Source organism: Somniosus microcephalus, chromosome 1 (assembly GCF_052327205.1).
Source record: "Somniosus microcephalus isolate GS21.2 chromosome 1, FLI_Smic_1.0, whole genome shotgun sequence".
NCBI lineage: Eukaryota > Metazoa > Chordata > Chondrichthyes > Squaliformes > Somniosidae > Somniosus > Somniosus microcephalus.
Genome location: NC_140987.1, coordinates 78,575,729 through 78,589,621, shown reverse-complemented (window position 1 = coordinate 78,589,621; position 13,893 = coordinate 78,575,729). Strand labels below are relative to the sequence as shown.

Sequence of the window (13,893 nt, the reverse complement as noted above, 5' to 3'; positions counted from 1 at the left end):
TTGCCGAATCCAACAACAAGGCGCAAAAATGTGTCCAGTTCTGGCTGGGCTATGTATAGACTGTCCGTGGACACGATAAGAAGAAGAAGCCACTATCTGGCCTCCTGCACATAGGATGATCACTTAGATGGGTTACCCCAGCTTCGGTCACTGCCCTTGAGAGAGGAACAATAACAGGCTATCAATGAACACCACCTAATGTACATATAAAGAACTTGCATTTACATAGCGCTTTTCACAACCTCAGGACATACCAAATTGCTTTACAGCCAATTAAGTACTTTTGAAGTGTAGTCCCTGTTGTAATGTAGGAAATGTGACAGCCAATTTGCGCACAGCAAGCTCCCACAAACAGCAACGAGATAATGACCAGATAATTTCTTTTTTTACTATGTTGGTTGAGGGATAAATAATGCCCAGGAATATTCCTTGCGTTTCATCAGGTAGTGCTAGACCACGGTTGCCCAATATGTTAGCCACCAACCACATGTGGCTAATTGGGAATCCAGATGAGTCTAATTGCATTTCTGATTAATAAATAAAAAGATGAGTAATAGACACTATCGTTGGGCGTGTGATCGCAATACTCATTCGTACGGCATATGCATGTGAACTTTAACCTTATTGTGTGTTTGTTGGTAAAATGGTAAGATGAAAAGCAGAGCTTGCTGATATTCTTTGATGGCTGTGTATGCTTTACTTCCCCAGTTACAGAATGGTGGTAAATGTTTGTTAAACAAATACACGCATGTGAAGTACATTTAACTCTATTGTATGGAAGGCATTTTCTATTAAAATTAGTGCATGTGGCTAAAACTGTAGCTTCTCCTGTGGCTAGTCAGCAATTTTCTTTGGATAACATTGCGTTAGGGGATCCTTTACTTCCACCTGAGAGAGCAGACGGAGCCTCGGTTTAACATCTCATCCAAAAGACAGCACCTCCCACAGTGCAGCACTCCCTCAGTACTGCATTGAAGTGCTAGCCTAGACTCAAGTCTCTGGAGTGGGGCTTGAACCTCTGACTCAGAGGTGAGAGTGCTGCCACTGAGCCAAGCCCAGCAGTTCATTGTCACTTGAAGTAACTGCAATGTCACAGGATAAAATGTCCCTGCACAATCCTGTCACCATTTATTATTTGAATACTAATTCCACCTGGGTTTATGGGACACATGGATTAAATCTCTTGATGCAACTAAGTGGATTATTTCAGTTCTAAAAACATTAAGACTGAAAATAGCCAGTTCAAGTTGTCAAAATACTAAATGAAGACCTGTTATTTTAGAATCAGAAAATGCAAAAAATATACAGCTGGTGAGTTAGCTTCATCAGAACTTCATAGCTCATCCAAATGGCAAGAGCCTGTCTTTTCTCTTTTCAGATCCTGACAGCCCTGTTGTGTATTTCCAGCATTTTCTATTTTTATCATAAATTTCCAGCATTCGTAGCTATACTCTTTCTATTGGCTTTAGAATCATTCCATTTCCTGGAGGAAAAGGGTCAGTTTATGAATTCTGCATCTCCATATTTACATCTTCAGTTTAAATGTAACTTTCCTGATGTCACTCATATCTGGACGGACCACCCGGCATCGACCTCAGCACCGGCTTCGGACACGACAATGGCACACCCAGCCCAGTCGACCCTACAAAGTCTGCCTCACCAACATCTGAGGACTTGTGCCAAAATTGGGAGAACTGTCCCACAGACTAGACAAGCAATAGCCTGACATAGTCATACTCACAGAATCATACCTTTCAGCCAATGTCCCAAACTCCTCCAGCACTATCCCTGGGTGTGTCCTGTCCCACCGGCAGGACAGACCCACCAGGGGTGGCGGCACAGTGGTATACAGTCAGGAAGGAGTGGCCCTGGGAGTCCTCAACATTGACTCCGGACCCCATGAAGTCTCATGGCTTCAGGTCAAGCATGGGCAAGGAAACCTCCTGCTGATTACCACCTACTGCCCTCCCTCAGCTAATAAATCAGTACTCCTCCATGCTGAACACCACGTGGAAGGAGCACTGTGTGTAGCAAGGGCATAGAATGTACTCTGGGTGGGGGACTTCAACGTCCATCACCAAGAGTGGCTCGGTAGCACCACTACTGACTGAGCTGGCTGGGTCCTGAAGGACATAGCTGCCAGTCTGGGCCTGCGACAGGTGGTGAGAGAACCAACACGAGGGAAAAACCTACTTGACCTCGTCCTCAGCAATCTACCTGTCGCAGATGCATCTGTCCATGACAGCATTGGTAGCAGTGACCACCGCACAGTCATTGTGGAGACGAAGTCCCTTCTTCACACTGAGGACATCCTCCATCGTGTAGTGTGGCACTACCACCGTGCTAAATGGGATAGATTCAGAACAGATCTAGCAGCTCAAATCTGGGCATCCATGAGGCGCTGTAGGCCATCAGCAGCAGCAGAATTGTATTCTACCACAATCTGTAACCTCATGGACTGGCATATCCCTCACTCTACCATTACCATCAAGCCAGGGGACCAACCCTGGTTCAATAAGGAGTGTAGAAGAGCATGCCAGGAGCAGCACCAGGTGTATCTAAAAATGCAGTGCCAACCTGGGGAAGCTGCAACATAGGACTACATGCATGCTAAAAAGCAAAAGCAACATGCTATAGCGATCCCACAATCAACAGATCAGATCAAAGCTCTGTAGTCCTGCCACATCCAGTTGTGAATGGTGGTGGACCATTAAACAACTAACGGGAGGAGGAGGCTCCATGAATATCCCCATCCTCAATGATGGTGGGCCCAGCATGTGAGTGCAAAAGACAAAGCTAAAGCGTTTGCAACCATCTTCAGCCAGAAGTGCCGAGTGGATGATCCATATCGGCTTCCTCCTGAGGTCACCACCACCAACACAGAAGTCAGTCTTCAGTCAATTTGATTCACTCCATGTGATATCAAGAAACGGCTGAGCGCAGTGGATACAACAAAGGCTGTAGGCCCCGACAACATCCCAGCTGTCATGCTGAAGGCTTGTGCTCCAGAACTAGCCGTGCATCTAGCCAAGCTGTTCCAGTACAGCTACAACACTAGCATCTATCCAACAATGTGGAAAACTGCCCAGGTATGTCCTGTCCACAAAAAGCAGGGCAAGTCCAATCTGCCCAATTACCGCCCCATCAGTCTACTCTCAATCATCAGCAAAATGATGGAACGTGTTATCGACAGTGTTATCAAGTGGCACTTATTTACCAATAACCTGCTCACTGATACCCAGTTTGGGTTCCGCAAGGACCACTTGGCTCCAGACCACATTGCAGCCTTGGTCCAAACATGGACAAAAGCTGAATTCCAGAGTTGAGGTGAGAGTGACTGCCCTTGACATCAGGGCAGCATTTGACCAAGTGTGACTTCAAGGAGCCCCAGTAAAACTGAAGTCAATGGGAATTGAGGGGGGGGAAACTCTTCACTGGCTGGAGTCATACCTAGCACAAAGGAAGATGGTTGTGGTGGTTGGAGGTCAATCATCACAGCCCAGGTCATTGCTGCAGGAGTTCCTCAGGGCAGTGTCCTAGGCCCAACCATCTTCAGCTGCTTCATCAATGGCCTTCCCTCCATCATAAGGTCAGAAGTGGGGATGTTTGCTGATGACTGCACAGTGTTCATTGCCACTTGCAACTACTCAGATAGTGGAGTAGCCCATGCTCGCATGCAGCAAGACCTGGACAACATTCAGGCTTGGGCTGATAAGTGGCAGGTAACATTTGCGCCACACAAGTGCCAGGCAATGACTACCTCCAACAAGTAATCGTCTAACCACCACCCCTTGACATTTAATGGCATTACCATCGCCGAATCCCCCACCTCAATATCCTGGGGGTCAGCATTGACCAGAAACTTAACTGCACCTGCCACATACATACTGTGGCAACAAGAGCAGGTCAGAGGCCGAGTATTCTGTGGCAAGTGTCTCATCTCCTGACTCCCCAAAGTCTTTCCACCATCTACAAGGCACAAGTCAGGAGTGTGATGGAATACTCTCCACTTGCCTGGATGAGTGCAGCTCCAACAACACTCAAGAAGCTCGACACCATCCAAGATAAAGCAGCCCGCTTGATTGGCACCCCATTCACCACCTTAAACATTCATTCCCTCCACCACCGGCGCACCGTGGCTGCAGTGTGTAACATCTACAAGATGCACTGCAGCAACTCACCAAGGCTTCTTCGGCAGCACCTCCCAAACCCGCAACCTCTATCGCCTAGAAGGACAAGGGCAGCAGGCGCATGGGAACACCACCACCTCCAAGTTCCCCTCCAAGTCACACACCGTCCTGACTTGGAAATATATTGCCGTTCCTTCATCGTCGTAAATCCTGGAACTCCCTCCCTAACAGCACTATGGGAGTACCTTCACCACTCGGACTGTAGCAGTTCAAGAAGGCTGCTCACCACCACCTTCTCAGGGGCAACTAGGGGTGGGCAATAAATGCTCGCCTTGCCAGCGACGCCCACGTCCCATGGATGAATAAAATAAACCTCACACATTCAGTAGAGGCACAGGGTAGAAGATAGGAGGAGCGGTAAAGCAGCATTTTTGTCGGACTCTTAAAGAATGCTTAACAGATTATCAGAAATCAGAGTTAATGGAACATTTAACTCCGGTAAGTATTGTAGCCAAAGTACAGCAGTAACCTAAACCACGTCGAACACTACACCAATATGGACACCCTTCATTCCCATGGCAATCCCTTCATTAGACAGATCAGATCTGTAGAATATTTGCAATATTGTGTTTCTTTGGTATCATTTTCAGAAAGTGCCTCTTTGCAGTGAAGCTATGATGGAAAGTAAACTCACGTCAGTTTGAGCATGTTGCCATCTTGGAGCGATACCAGTAGCAACGAGCTGAAGCAAGTCTGAGGGAGAGCAGCCATTCATTGTTCTGGCATGTCAAATATTTTCCAACGGCATTGCTCACCCTGAACTTAGTGCCAATGAAGTGAATGCTAATTGCCGATAAGATTTGTCAAAGTTCCAGATTATAAGGACATAATACTTTTCAAGATGCGTTCCCCGAGGGAATATAGGACCCGTCTCGAAAGCTTAAAGAAGGAATCTCACTATCAGGGTACCTTTCAAAAATCAACCATTTATCAATAATTAGGATTAGCTTCCGACTTATTTTTTGTGTCTATTTTTATTTACTTTAAACGTTACTAATTTTCCTTTAAATAGTGAGTGATGGACCTGCCTGGGACAGGCACTGAATGTGGGAGGTGTGAAGGAGCTGAATTAACACGCACAGTTGACATGACATAATTAATCACCTTGGGTGATTCCTCAGACTAACTCCTCCCAGACAGAACCACTTCTCCTACTGAAGTAATCACCACTCATTTAAACTAAAATATATAAAAGAAAAATATATAAAATAGACAGAAAGAAAGGGTGCAAATGTTAATCGCAATCGTTGCCATTTACATATATATATAGATAGATAGATAATGTATTCCTGATGGCAGAACTCAGTCTTTAAAGAACTTTTAGCTGGCTCCCCCCTCTGACAAATGTAACTTTCCCACTGTGCAGGTGATGAGTCCCGAGGATTAAGCGACTCGGAGTCATCGTCAGATATTGACTCGTCGTTGGACATGTCTATAGAGCTCCACAAACTGAGAAATGGATTCATACAGCCTCTGACTGAAGAAGACGAAGATATTGAGAACTCGGGAAGCGAGGCTACAGACAGTGACTACCTACGGGAGGATGTCCTGGAAGAGACCAGTTGCAGTACAGGGGATGTGTCTGACCTGAACGATGAAGCAACAAGTCAGGGAGGAGTCACTTGTGAAAGAAGCTGTTCTGCCGACTCAATGGAAGAACTGCAGGCGGAGACTTCGACCAGCAGCACATCGTGTCCGCAATCGCTGGGCGAGATTTCTGAAGAGGACGATAAAGATTCTGTCACTGGGGAGAGTGAAAGTGAGCCAGTTACAAAGAAGCACTGTACGGTGGAATCTAAGGTCAGCTTTCCTCAGCCTTCAGCAGATTCTCTGACCTCCACCCGGACCCTCTCTGAATACTGCATCAGTGATACAAAGGAACCGGTGGCTTGCTCTTCACCTGACTTTAGCCAAAGTGAGAACTCTCACACAGCAGAAAGTAGAGGCCAGTGGTCCGAAGATGTCGGTGGGTTTTGGAGTTCAACAGGTCACGGCCTGCTCATCGAGATACCACCCATTCCTCTCCCAGAGGAAGCAGCTGCCGATGGCGATCTATCCGGCGAGGTTCTAACTATCCCTATTCTGGACCCTCCCCCTGGCTTTCGGGACAGCAGTTCTGAGGACGAATTTTTTGATGCAGCAGATAAATTTACTGCGATTGAATCTCCAGTTGACGTCAAATTGAGTGGAACTGGAACAGGTGGGTCTAACTAATGATAACAATCTGTTATCCATTCTGTCTGTCACCTTCACTTACTCCACAGGGCACATTGATTTGAACAGAAAGTATATTTAAACTTTTTTTAAATTAAGAGTTACTATTAACTTCAATATATTTCTTATGTCTATTTTTATTCACTTTAAATGTTACTAATTTTCCTTTAAGTAGTGGCTGGTGATAACACTATTGAGGGACATGTACTGAGTTTGGGTGATGTGGAGGATCTGAATTAACATGAATTATTCTGAAATGACACAATTATTGAAGCTCTCCCAGTTAAAAGCTGCATTTTGGGTGTGTGAAATCAATTTCCTCAAACTGTTGGGCTCATTTGAAAAAGAGTGAAACTGAAGAAATGGATGTTGTTCTGAGAATTACTAAGCTTCTAATCTAGCGATTTTTAGTCCCTGGTAAAATCATTTGAATTCAAAAGGAATAAAGTCAATGTAAAACAAGAAAAATATACTCTACTAAAAAATAAAATCTAAATTCCTAACTGGTAACTGAGAAATCTTTAAATCAAAAGATGGTTTATTGTAAACATATACCTGGAGTCAATTGTGTGCTCAAATGTCTGGAGTGGGGTTTGAACTGATGATCTTCTGACACAGCAGCAGTCGAGCTACTAGTGAATCAGGACTAATCCCTAACAGTTATGGTACTGGACTTGTACCCCAGAGGTTTGTGAATTCAAAACCCACCATTGCAAGTTTTGAAGTTGGATAGCGGACAGTGAGATGAATACACACATTGGCCTTGATTTTTACTGGGGGCGTGATTGGGACCGGCGGGCTGCGGGCGGGAGGGATCTCAGCAGCAGGCCTAGGGCATTTTAACTGCCCGCCCTCATTCCAATAATGTAGGACAGTCTCCCTCCCACATCCGGCAGGACGGACATCAAGGTCGGCGGGTGGGAGCGGGAAAATGGCATGGGAGCCTTAGGACCAGGTCAGTTAGCCAACTCAACCGAACCTTAACCCCTACCATGCACCATTCTTATTGGGCGAGGGGGGAGAAAATTGAGGTCATTGACTCACCGCCTGCTTCAGTTATTTCTCTAGTTGTCCATTCACCATAAATCCAATACATAATTCACTGAAGATGTATTCAACATTAACATTAAGGAACTTGGGGAGAGGAAGGAGCTAGACGCAGTTCCGTGAGTACTTCAGCTGATAAATCCTCAATCAGAATATCCAAATCAGCATCAGTAACTTGAGATCTTTGCAAAGTAATGGGAACAGGGATTAAACTTTGCTACAAGCTCTTCCATGGTGTTTTTCCACAGTGAATCCTTTGTCTCTTTGTGTCTTGCTCATTCTGACACTGACATGTTTGTCTCTCTCTCTTCCCCACATATGTCTCCCTTGATCTCTCTTTGAACCTCTCCTGCTCGTTCCCCATTGATGTATCCATGCAATCTTTCCCCTATCTAATATCTCTCTCTCTCTCTGCTCAATCTGTCCTTTTTTGGCCTGATCGCTCTCTTGCCTATATCTGTGTCCTGATTTCTCCCTGAAATGCCTTTTGTCCATCTGTCTTTCCTCAATGTTTACGCTCTATCTTCCCATATATCGCAAATATTGATCTGTCTGAGTAATTTCTTTCTTTGCTCCAACATAAGTACCATGGAACTATATCCATTGTAACATGGATCTGTACTCACTCACTCAAGGAACTGTACCCAACGTGATTAGCCATGGAACTGTACACAATTTGAGTTCTATGGAAATGTACCTAGCGTGAGTACTCATCGAACTGTACTCAATGTGAGTACCCATGGAACTGTAATCATTGTGAGTAGCCATGGAACTGTACCCAATGTGAATACCTATGGAACTGTACTCACATACCCAAGGAACCGTACCCAATGTAAATACCTGTGGACATGTGCCATGGAACTGTACCCAAAGTGACTATCCATGAAACTATACTCAATGTGTGTACCCATAGAGCTGTACCCAATGTGATTGCCAATGGAACTGTACTCAATTTGAGTACTATTGAATTGTACCCAACATGACGACCCATGGTACTGTACCCAGCATGAATACCCATGGTACTGTACCCAGCATGAATACCCATGGTACTGTACTCAATGTGAGTTGCCATGGAACTATAACTAATGTGAGTTACCATGTGGACTGTACTATTGGCCCAGATATTCTGATTGCAGGCCTCCCGCGGGCGGAGGACTGCGATCTGGAAAAATCTGCGCCCTTACCTGAGGGCTCCCGGGAGGTGCACAGTTCCGATGCTGAGCCTCTCCAAACTGCCGGTGCGCAGGGCCCACAAATCCCAGAGGCGCAGGTAGTTCGCAGCGTCCCTGGGATCACGTGGGCCATGGGGAGCCAATCAAAGAAGGGAATCTCCTTCATACATTTGACGGGAAGACCTATCAAATATATGAATGGAGATCACATCCAAAACATAGTAAAACTTTAAATAAATTTAAAAAAACATCACATTTTTAAAATGACTTGAAAGTACAAATAAATTAACTATTTTAAACAAAACTTTAAATTTTTGAAAAAAATAATTAGTATTTTTTACAGGGCTAAAATTAAACTTACCTTTTTTTAAAGTATTTTTAAATGATAAATCAGTGGAAAATGTTTAAAAAAAACTTTTTTCAACTGTTCTCCTGGTAAAAACAGGCCTTTACCAAGCGAAAGAATTGTAAGAGTTTTCTGCGGGCGGCGGGTCTCCAAAAAGCGGAACTGTCCGCCCGCAGAGGCCCTTCTCCCGGGCAGCCGGAGGATCTGTCAAGTGCTTTCTTGACAGATCGGAAATGCCAGTTTCCAGCGCATGCCTGAAACCGGCATTTCCGATGTCCCTACGGGTGGGTACACAGCGCGTACCCACCCATAGGGATCAGAATATCTGGCCCATTAAGTGTCAACCACATAATGTGGGACTGGAGTCCCATGTAGTCTAGACCAGCTGGAGTAGCATCAGTGAACCAGTTGAGTATTCATATCTAACCAGCAGCTTTCATACTAACTTTTTTTTATGCCAACCCATAAATTACCAGATTTATTGAATTCAATTTCACAACTTGCAATGGTGGGTTTTGGACTAGGGTAGAAGTTCAGTACAATAACTGTTTGTGATCAGTCTTGACTTAATGGTGGCAGTATTGCTACTGTGTTAGAAGTTCATGTGTTCAAGCTCCACTCCAGAGAGTTGAATGCTGCACATTCCTATGGAGATTCTCATATTCAGCTATCTATAGGTAGTTCTGATGTTTCTCTGGTGGTTTCCATTTGGGATTCCCAGTTTAATTTTAAAATTTAAATAATAACACTGCCCGATAATGAAGCTGCGGGTCCTATTCTGTGGCTTTTTGTGTACAACTCCATCTCCTGCTGTGAGTGAATATATTTTATTTTAAATTTTGAGAAACTTCCTCCCCCCCCCCCCCCCCCCACCCTTCCCAATCCTGGCATTTCCCACCCACGTTCTGACTCTCTTCTTGTCCCATTCCCATTCTTTGTTGGTTGGCTGGTTGCCCAGCTCCCAATTGTTGCCGAGCCAACTCCCTCCCTGGTTGCCCTGCTGGTTGTCCTTTCCAGAAGAACTTTCAACCAGAAAACAAAGTAACTTCTTGAAACCAACCTGTAAATAATGAATTCCATGAGATCCTGAAATATGACATGCAACGCTGTACAGCTGTATTTCATTTCAGCATCCTATTCCAGTCCGTGGAAGGCAACTGGCCGGCATTTCAAAATTAAAGTGCTGCTAAAGCCACAAAGATGATCGAGCAGGGTCGCCAGGCCAAAGTGGAAGAGAAGGCAGCCAGACCTTATTTGGGAAGTTATCCGCAGCTAATGTTGGGAGGATTACCTGCTACTTTTTTTTCAGCCAACAGAGATCGGGCAGGGTGCTCACAGAAGTCGGTATGGAACAAGAGGTTCAGGGCGGGGGAAGAGTGAGTGTGTGTGTGTGTGTGAGAGAGAGAGAGAGAGAGAAAGGAGATGTGGGACTAGAGAGCGAGAGATGCGAAGAGGTGAGCTGAGAGAGAAGGGGGTAGATGGGGTAGAGACAAAGAGAGGGAGAGATGGAGGGGGGAAGAGAGAGAGGTGAAGAAATGGGAGAGAGAAAGCCAGACATGGGGCTAAAAGAACAAGATAGAGAGAAACAGTGGAAGACTTGACAAAGTGGAAAATAGGGAATTCCATGACTACTGTCATTGGGTACAGTTCCATGGGTACTCAAATGTGAGGCAGTCTAAGGTGGGTTTAGAGTGCATGTTCTTAAATGCATGGATCATGGTAAATAAGGTTGGTGAGCTGCAGGCACAAGTAGCTACATGGGATTATGATATAGTGTCAATAATGGAGACCTTGCTCAAACAAGGGGAGGAATGGGCACTTAATATTCCTGGCTACAATGTATTCAGGAAAGATAGGGAATCAAGAAAAGAAGGGGTGTGGCAGTATTGATCAACAATACTGTTACAGTACTAGAAAGGGATGATGTACTTGAAGGTTCAAAGGCAGAATCTATTTGGTTAGAATTAAGGAACAATGCTGGGTGTACATTATAGATCATGTAGAAAGATGCAATAACTATAGAGTAGTGATAATGGGGGGCTTCAATTATCCTAAGATAGACTGGGAAATTAACAGTGTAAATGGCAGAGGGGGGAAGAATTCCTGAAATGTGTATAAGAGAATGTTCTTGATCAGTATGCTTCCAGACTAGTGTGGAAGAAAGCAGTGCTGGATTTAGTTCTGGGGAATGAAGTGGGGCAAGTGGAACATGTTTCAGTGGGAGAGCACTTGGGAAACGGTGATCACAACATCATTAGGTTTAGAGTAGTTATGGAAAAGGACAAGGAACAATCAAATGTGCAAATACTCAATTGGAGGAGGGTCAATTTCAGTGAGTTGAAAAGGGATCTGGCCCAGATGGATTGAAATCAAAGATTGGCAGGTAAAACAGTAAATGAGCAATGGGAGGCCTTCAAAGAGAAGATAGTTTGGGTAAAGAATAGATACATTCCCATGAAAGGGAAAGGAAGGGCATCCAAATCTAGAACTTCCCGGTTGACTAAAGCTATAGAGATTAAAATGAAACAGAAAAGGGAGGCTTATGACAAATGTAAGATTCATAATACAATAGAGAATCAAGCTGAATATAGAAAGTACAGAGGAGATCTAAAAGAGGGACTAAGAATGGCAAACAGAGTATGAGAATAGATTAGTGGCTAACATAAAAGGGAACCCAAAAGTCTTTTATAAACACATAAATAGTAAAAGGGTAGTCAAAGGAAGGGTGGGGCCAATTAGGGACCTAAAAGGAGATCTTCTTGTGGAGGCTCAGCACGGCTGAGGTACTAAATGAGTATTTTGCATTTGTCTTTACTAAAGCGGATGCAGCCGATGTCATAGTAAAGCAGGAGGTAGTAGAGAAATTGAACAGGATAAAAATAGATAAAGAGGAGGTACTTACAAGTTTGGCAGCACTAAAAGGAGAAAAATCACCTGATCAAGATGGGATGCATCCTAGGTTGCTGAGGGAAGTAAGGCTCTGACCACCATCTTCCAATCCTCCTTAGATATGGGAGTTGTGCCAGAGGACTGGAGGATTGCAAATGTTACAACCTTGTTCAAAAAAGGAGGAGGGATAAACTTAGCAACTGCAGGCCAGTTGGCCTAACATTGGTGGAAGGAAGAAGACTTGCATTTATATAGCGCCTTTCATGACCACCGGACATCTCAAAGTGCTTTACAGCCAATGAAATACTTTTGAAGTGGAGTCACTGTTGTAATGTGGGGGAACTTTTAGAGACATTAATCGAGGAAAATATTTAATTACACTTGGAAAAATATGGGCTAATAAATGAAAGCCAGCACAGATTTGTTAAAGGCAAATTGTGTTTGACAAACTTGATTGTGTTCTTTGATAAAGAAACGGCGAAGGTTGATGACCATAGTGCGGTTGACGTTGTGTATATGGACTTTCAAAAGACATTTGATAAAGTATGACATAATAGACTTGTTAGCAAAATTGAAGGCCATGGGATTAAAGAGACAGTGGCAACGTGGATACAAAATTGCCTAAGGGACAGAAGGCAGAGAGTAGTGGTGAACGGTTGTTGTTCAAACTGGACAGAATTATATAGTGGTGTCCCCAGGGGTCGGTATTAGGACCATTGCTCTTTTTGATATATATTAATGACCTGAAATTGGGTATACTGACAAGGGGGGACAAGGGGGCAAGGTACTGACTTGGATAGAGAACTGGTTGGCAGACAGGAAGCAAAGAATTGGAATAAACGGGTCTTTTTCCGAGTGGCAGGCAGTGACTAGTGAGGTACCACAGGGATTGGTGCTAGGACCCCAGCTATTCACGATATATATTAATGATCTAGACGAGGGAACTAAATGTAATATCTCCAAATTTGCAGACGACACAAAGCTGGGTGGGCGTGTGTGCTGTGAGGAGGATGCCGAGAAACTCCAGTATGATTTGGACAGGTTGGGTGATTGGGCAGATGTATGGCAGATGCAGTATAATGTGGATAAATGCGAGGTTATCCACTTTGGTGGCAAAAACAGGAAGGCAGATTATTATCTGAACGGCAATAGATTGGGAGAAGGGGCAGTGCAACGAGACCTGGGTGTCCTTGTGCACCAGTCGCTGAAGGTAAGCATACAGGTGCAGCAGGCGGTTAAGAAGGCAAATGGTATGTTGGCCTTCGTAGCGAGAGGATTCGAGTACAGGAGCAAGGATGTCTTGCTGCAGTTGTACAGGGCCTTGGTGAGACCACACCTTGAGTATTGTGTGCAGTTTTGGTTGCCTTATCTGAGGAAGGATGTTCTTGCCATGGAGGGAGTGCAGCGAAGATTCACCTGGGATGGCAGGAATCATGTATGAGGAGAGATTGGGTTGATTGAGTTTATACTCACTGGAGTTTAGAAGAATGAGAGGGGCTCTCATTGAAACTTATAAAATTCTAACTGGACTAGACAGACTAGATGCAGGAAGGATGTTCCCGATGGCGGGGAGTCCAGAACCAGGGGTCACCGTCTAAAGATAAGGGGTAAGCCATTTAGAACAGAGATGAGGAGGAATTTCTTCACCCAGAGAGTGGTGAACCTGTGGAATTCTCTACCACAGAAGGCAGTTGAGGCCAATTCATGAAATATATTCAAGAAGGAGTTGGATATATTTCTTAAGGCTAAAGGGATCAAGGGATATGGGGATATGAATTTGGATGATCAACCATGATCTCATTGAATGGCAGAGCAGGCTCGAGGGGCCGAATGGCCTACTCCTGCTCCTATCTTCCATGTTTCCATACAGGTCAGAATTTCAAAGTTTGCAGATATCACAAAACTTAGAAATGTAGTAAACACTGAGGAGGATAGTAACAGAATTCAGGAGGACATAGAAAGACTGGTGAAATGGGCAGATACTTGACAGATGAAATTAACGCAGAGAAGTGTGAAGTGATTAATTTTGATAGGA

At 44.5% G+C, this 13,893-nt stretch overlaps 1 protein-coding gene across 7 annotated transcripts in view; it reads left to right on the top strand.

Annotated features, from left to right (window-relative positions):
* frmpd1a (FERM and PDZ domain containing 1a) overlaps nucleotides 1-13,893 on the top strand; it is a 294,153-nt gene that overhangs the window by 267,022 nt on the left and 13,238 nt on the right. For all 7 annotated transcript variants that reach the window (XM_085983574.1, XM_085983599.1, XM_085983605.1 and 4 more), the window contains one exon: nucleotides 5,557-6,390. In XM_085983574.1, coding sequence (XP_085839700.1) covers nucleotides 5,557-6,390 — 834 coding nt within the window. The remainder of the gene's footprint in view (nucleotides 1-5,556; nucleotides 6,391-13,893) is intronic.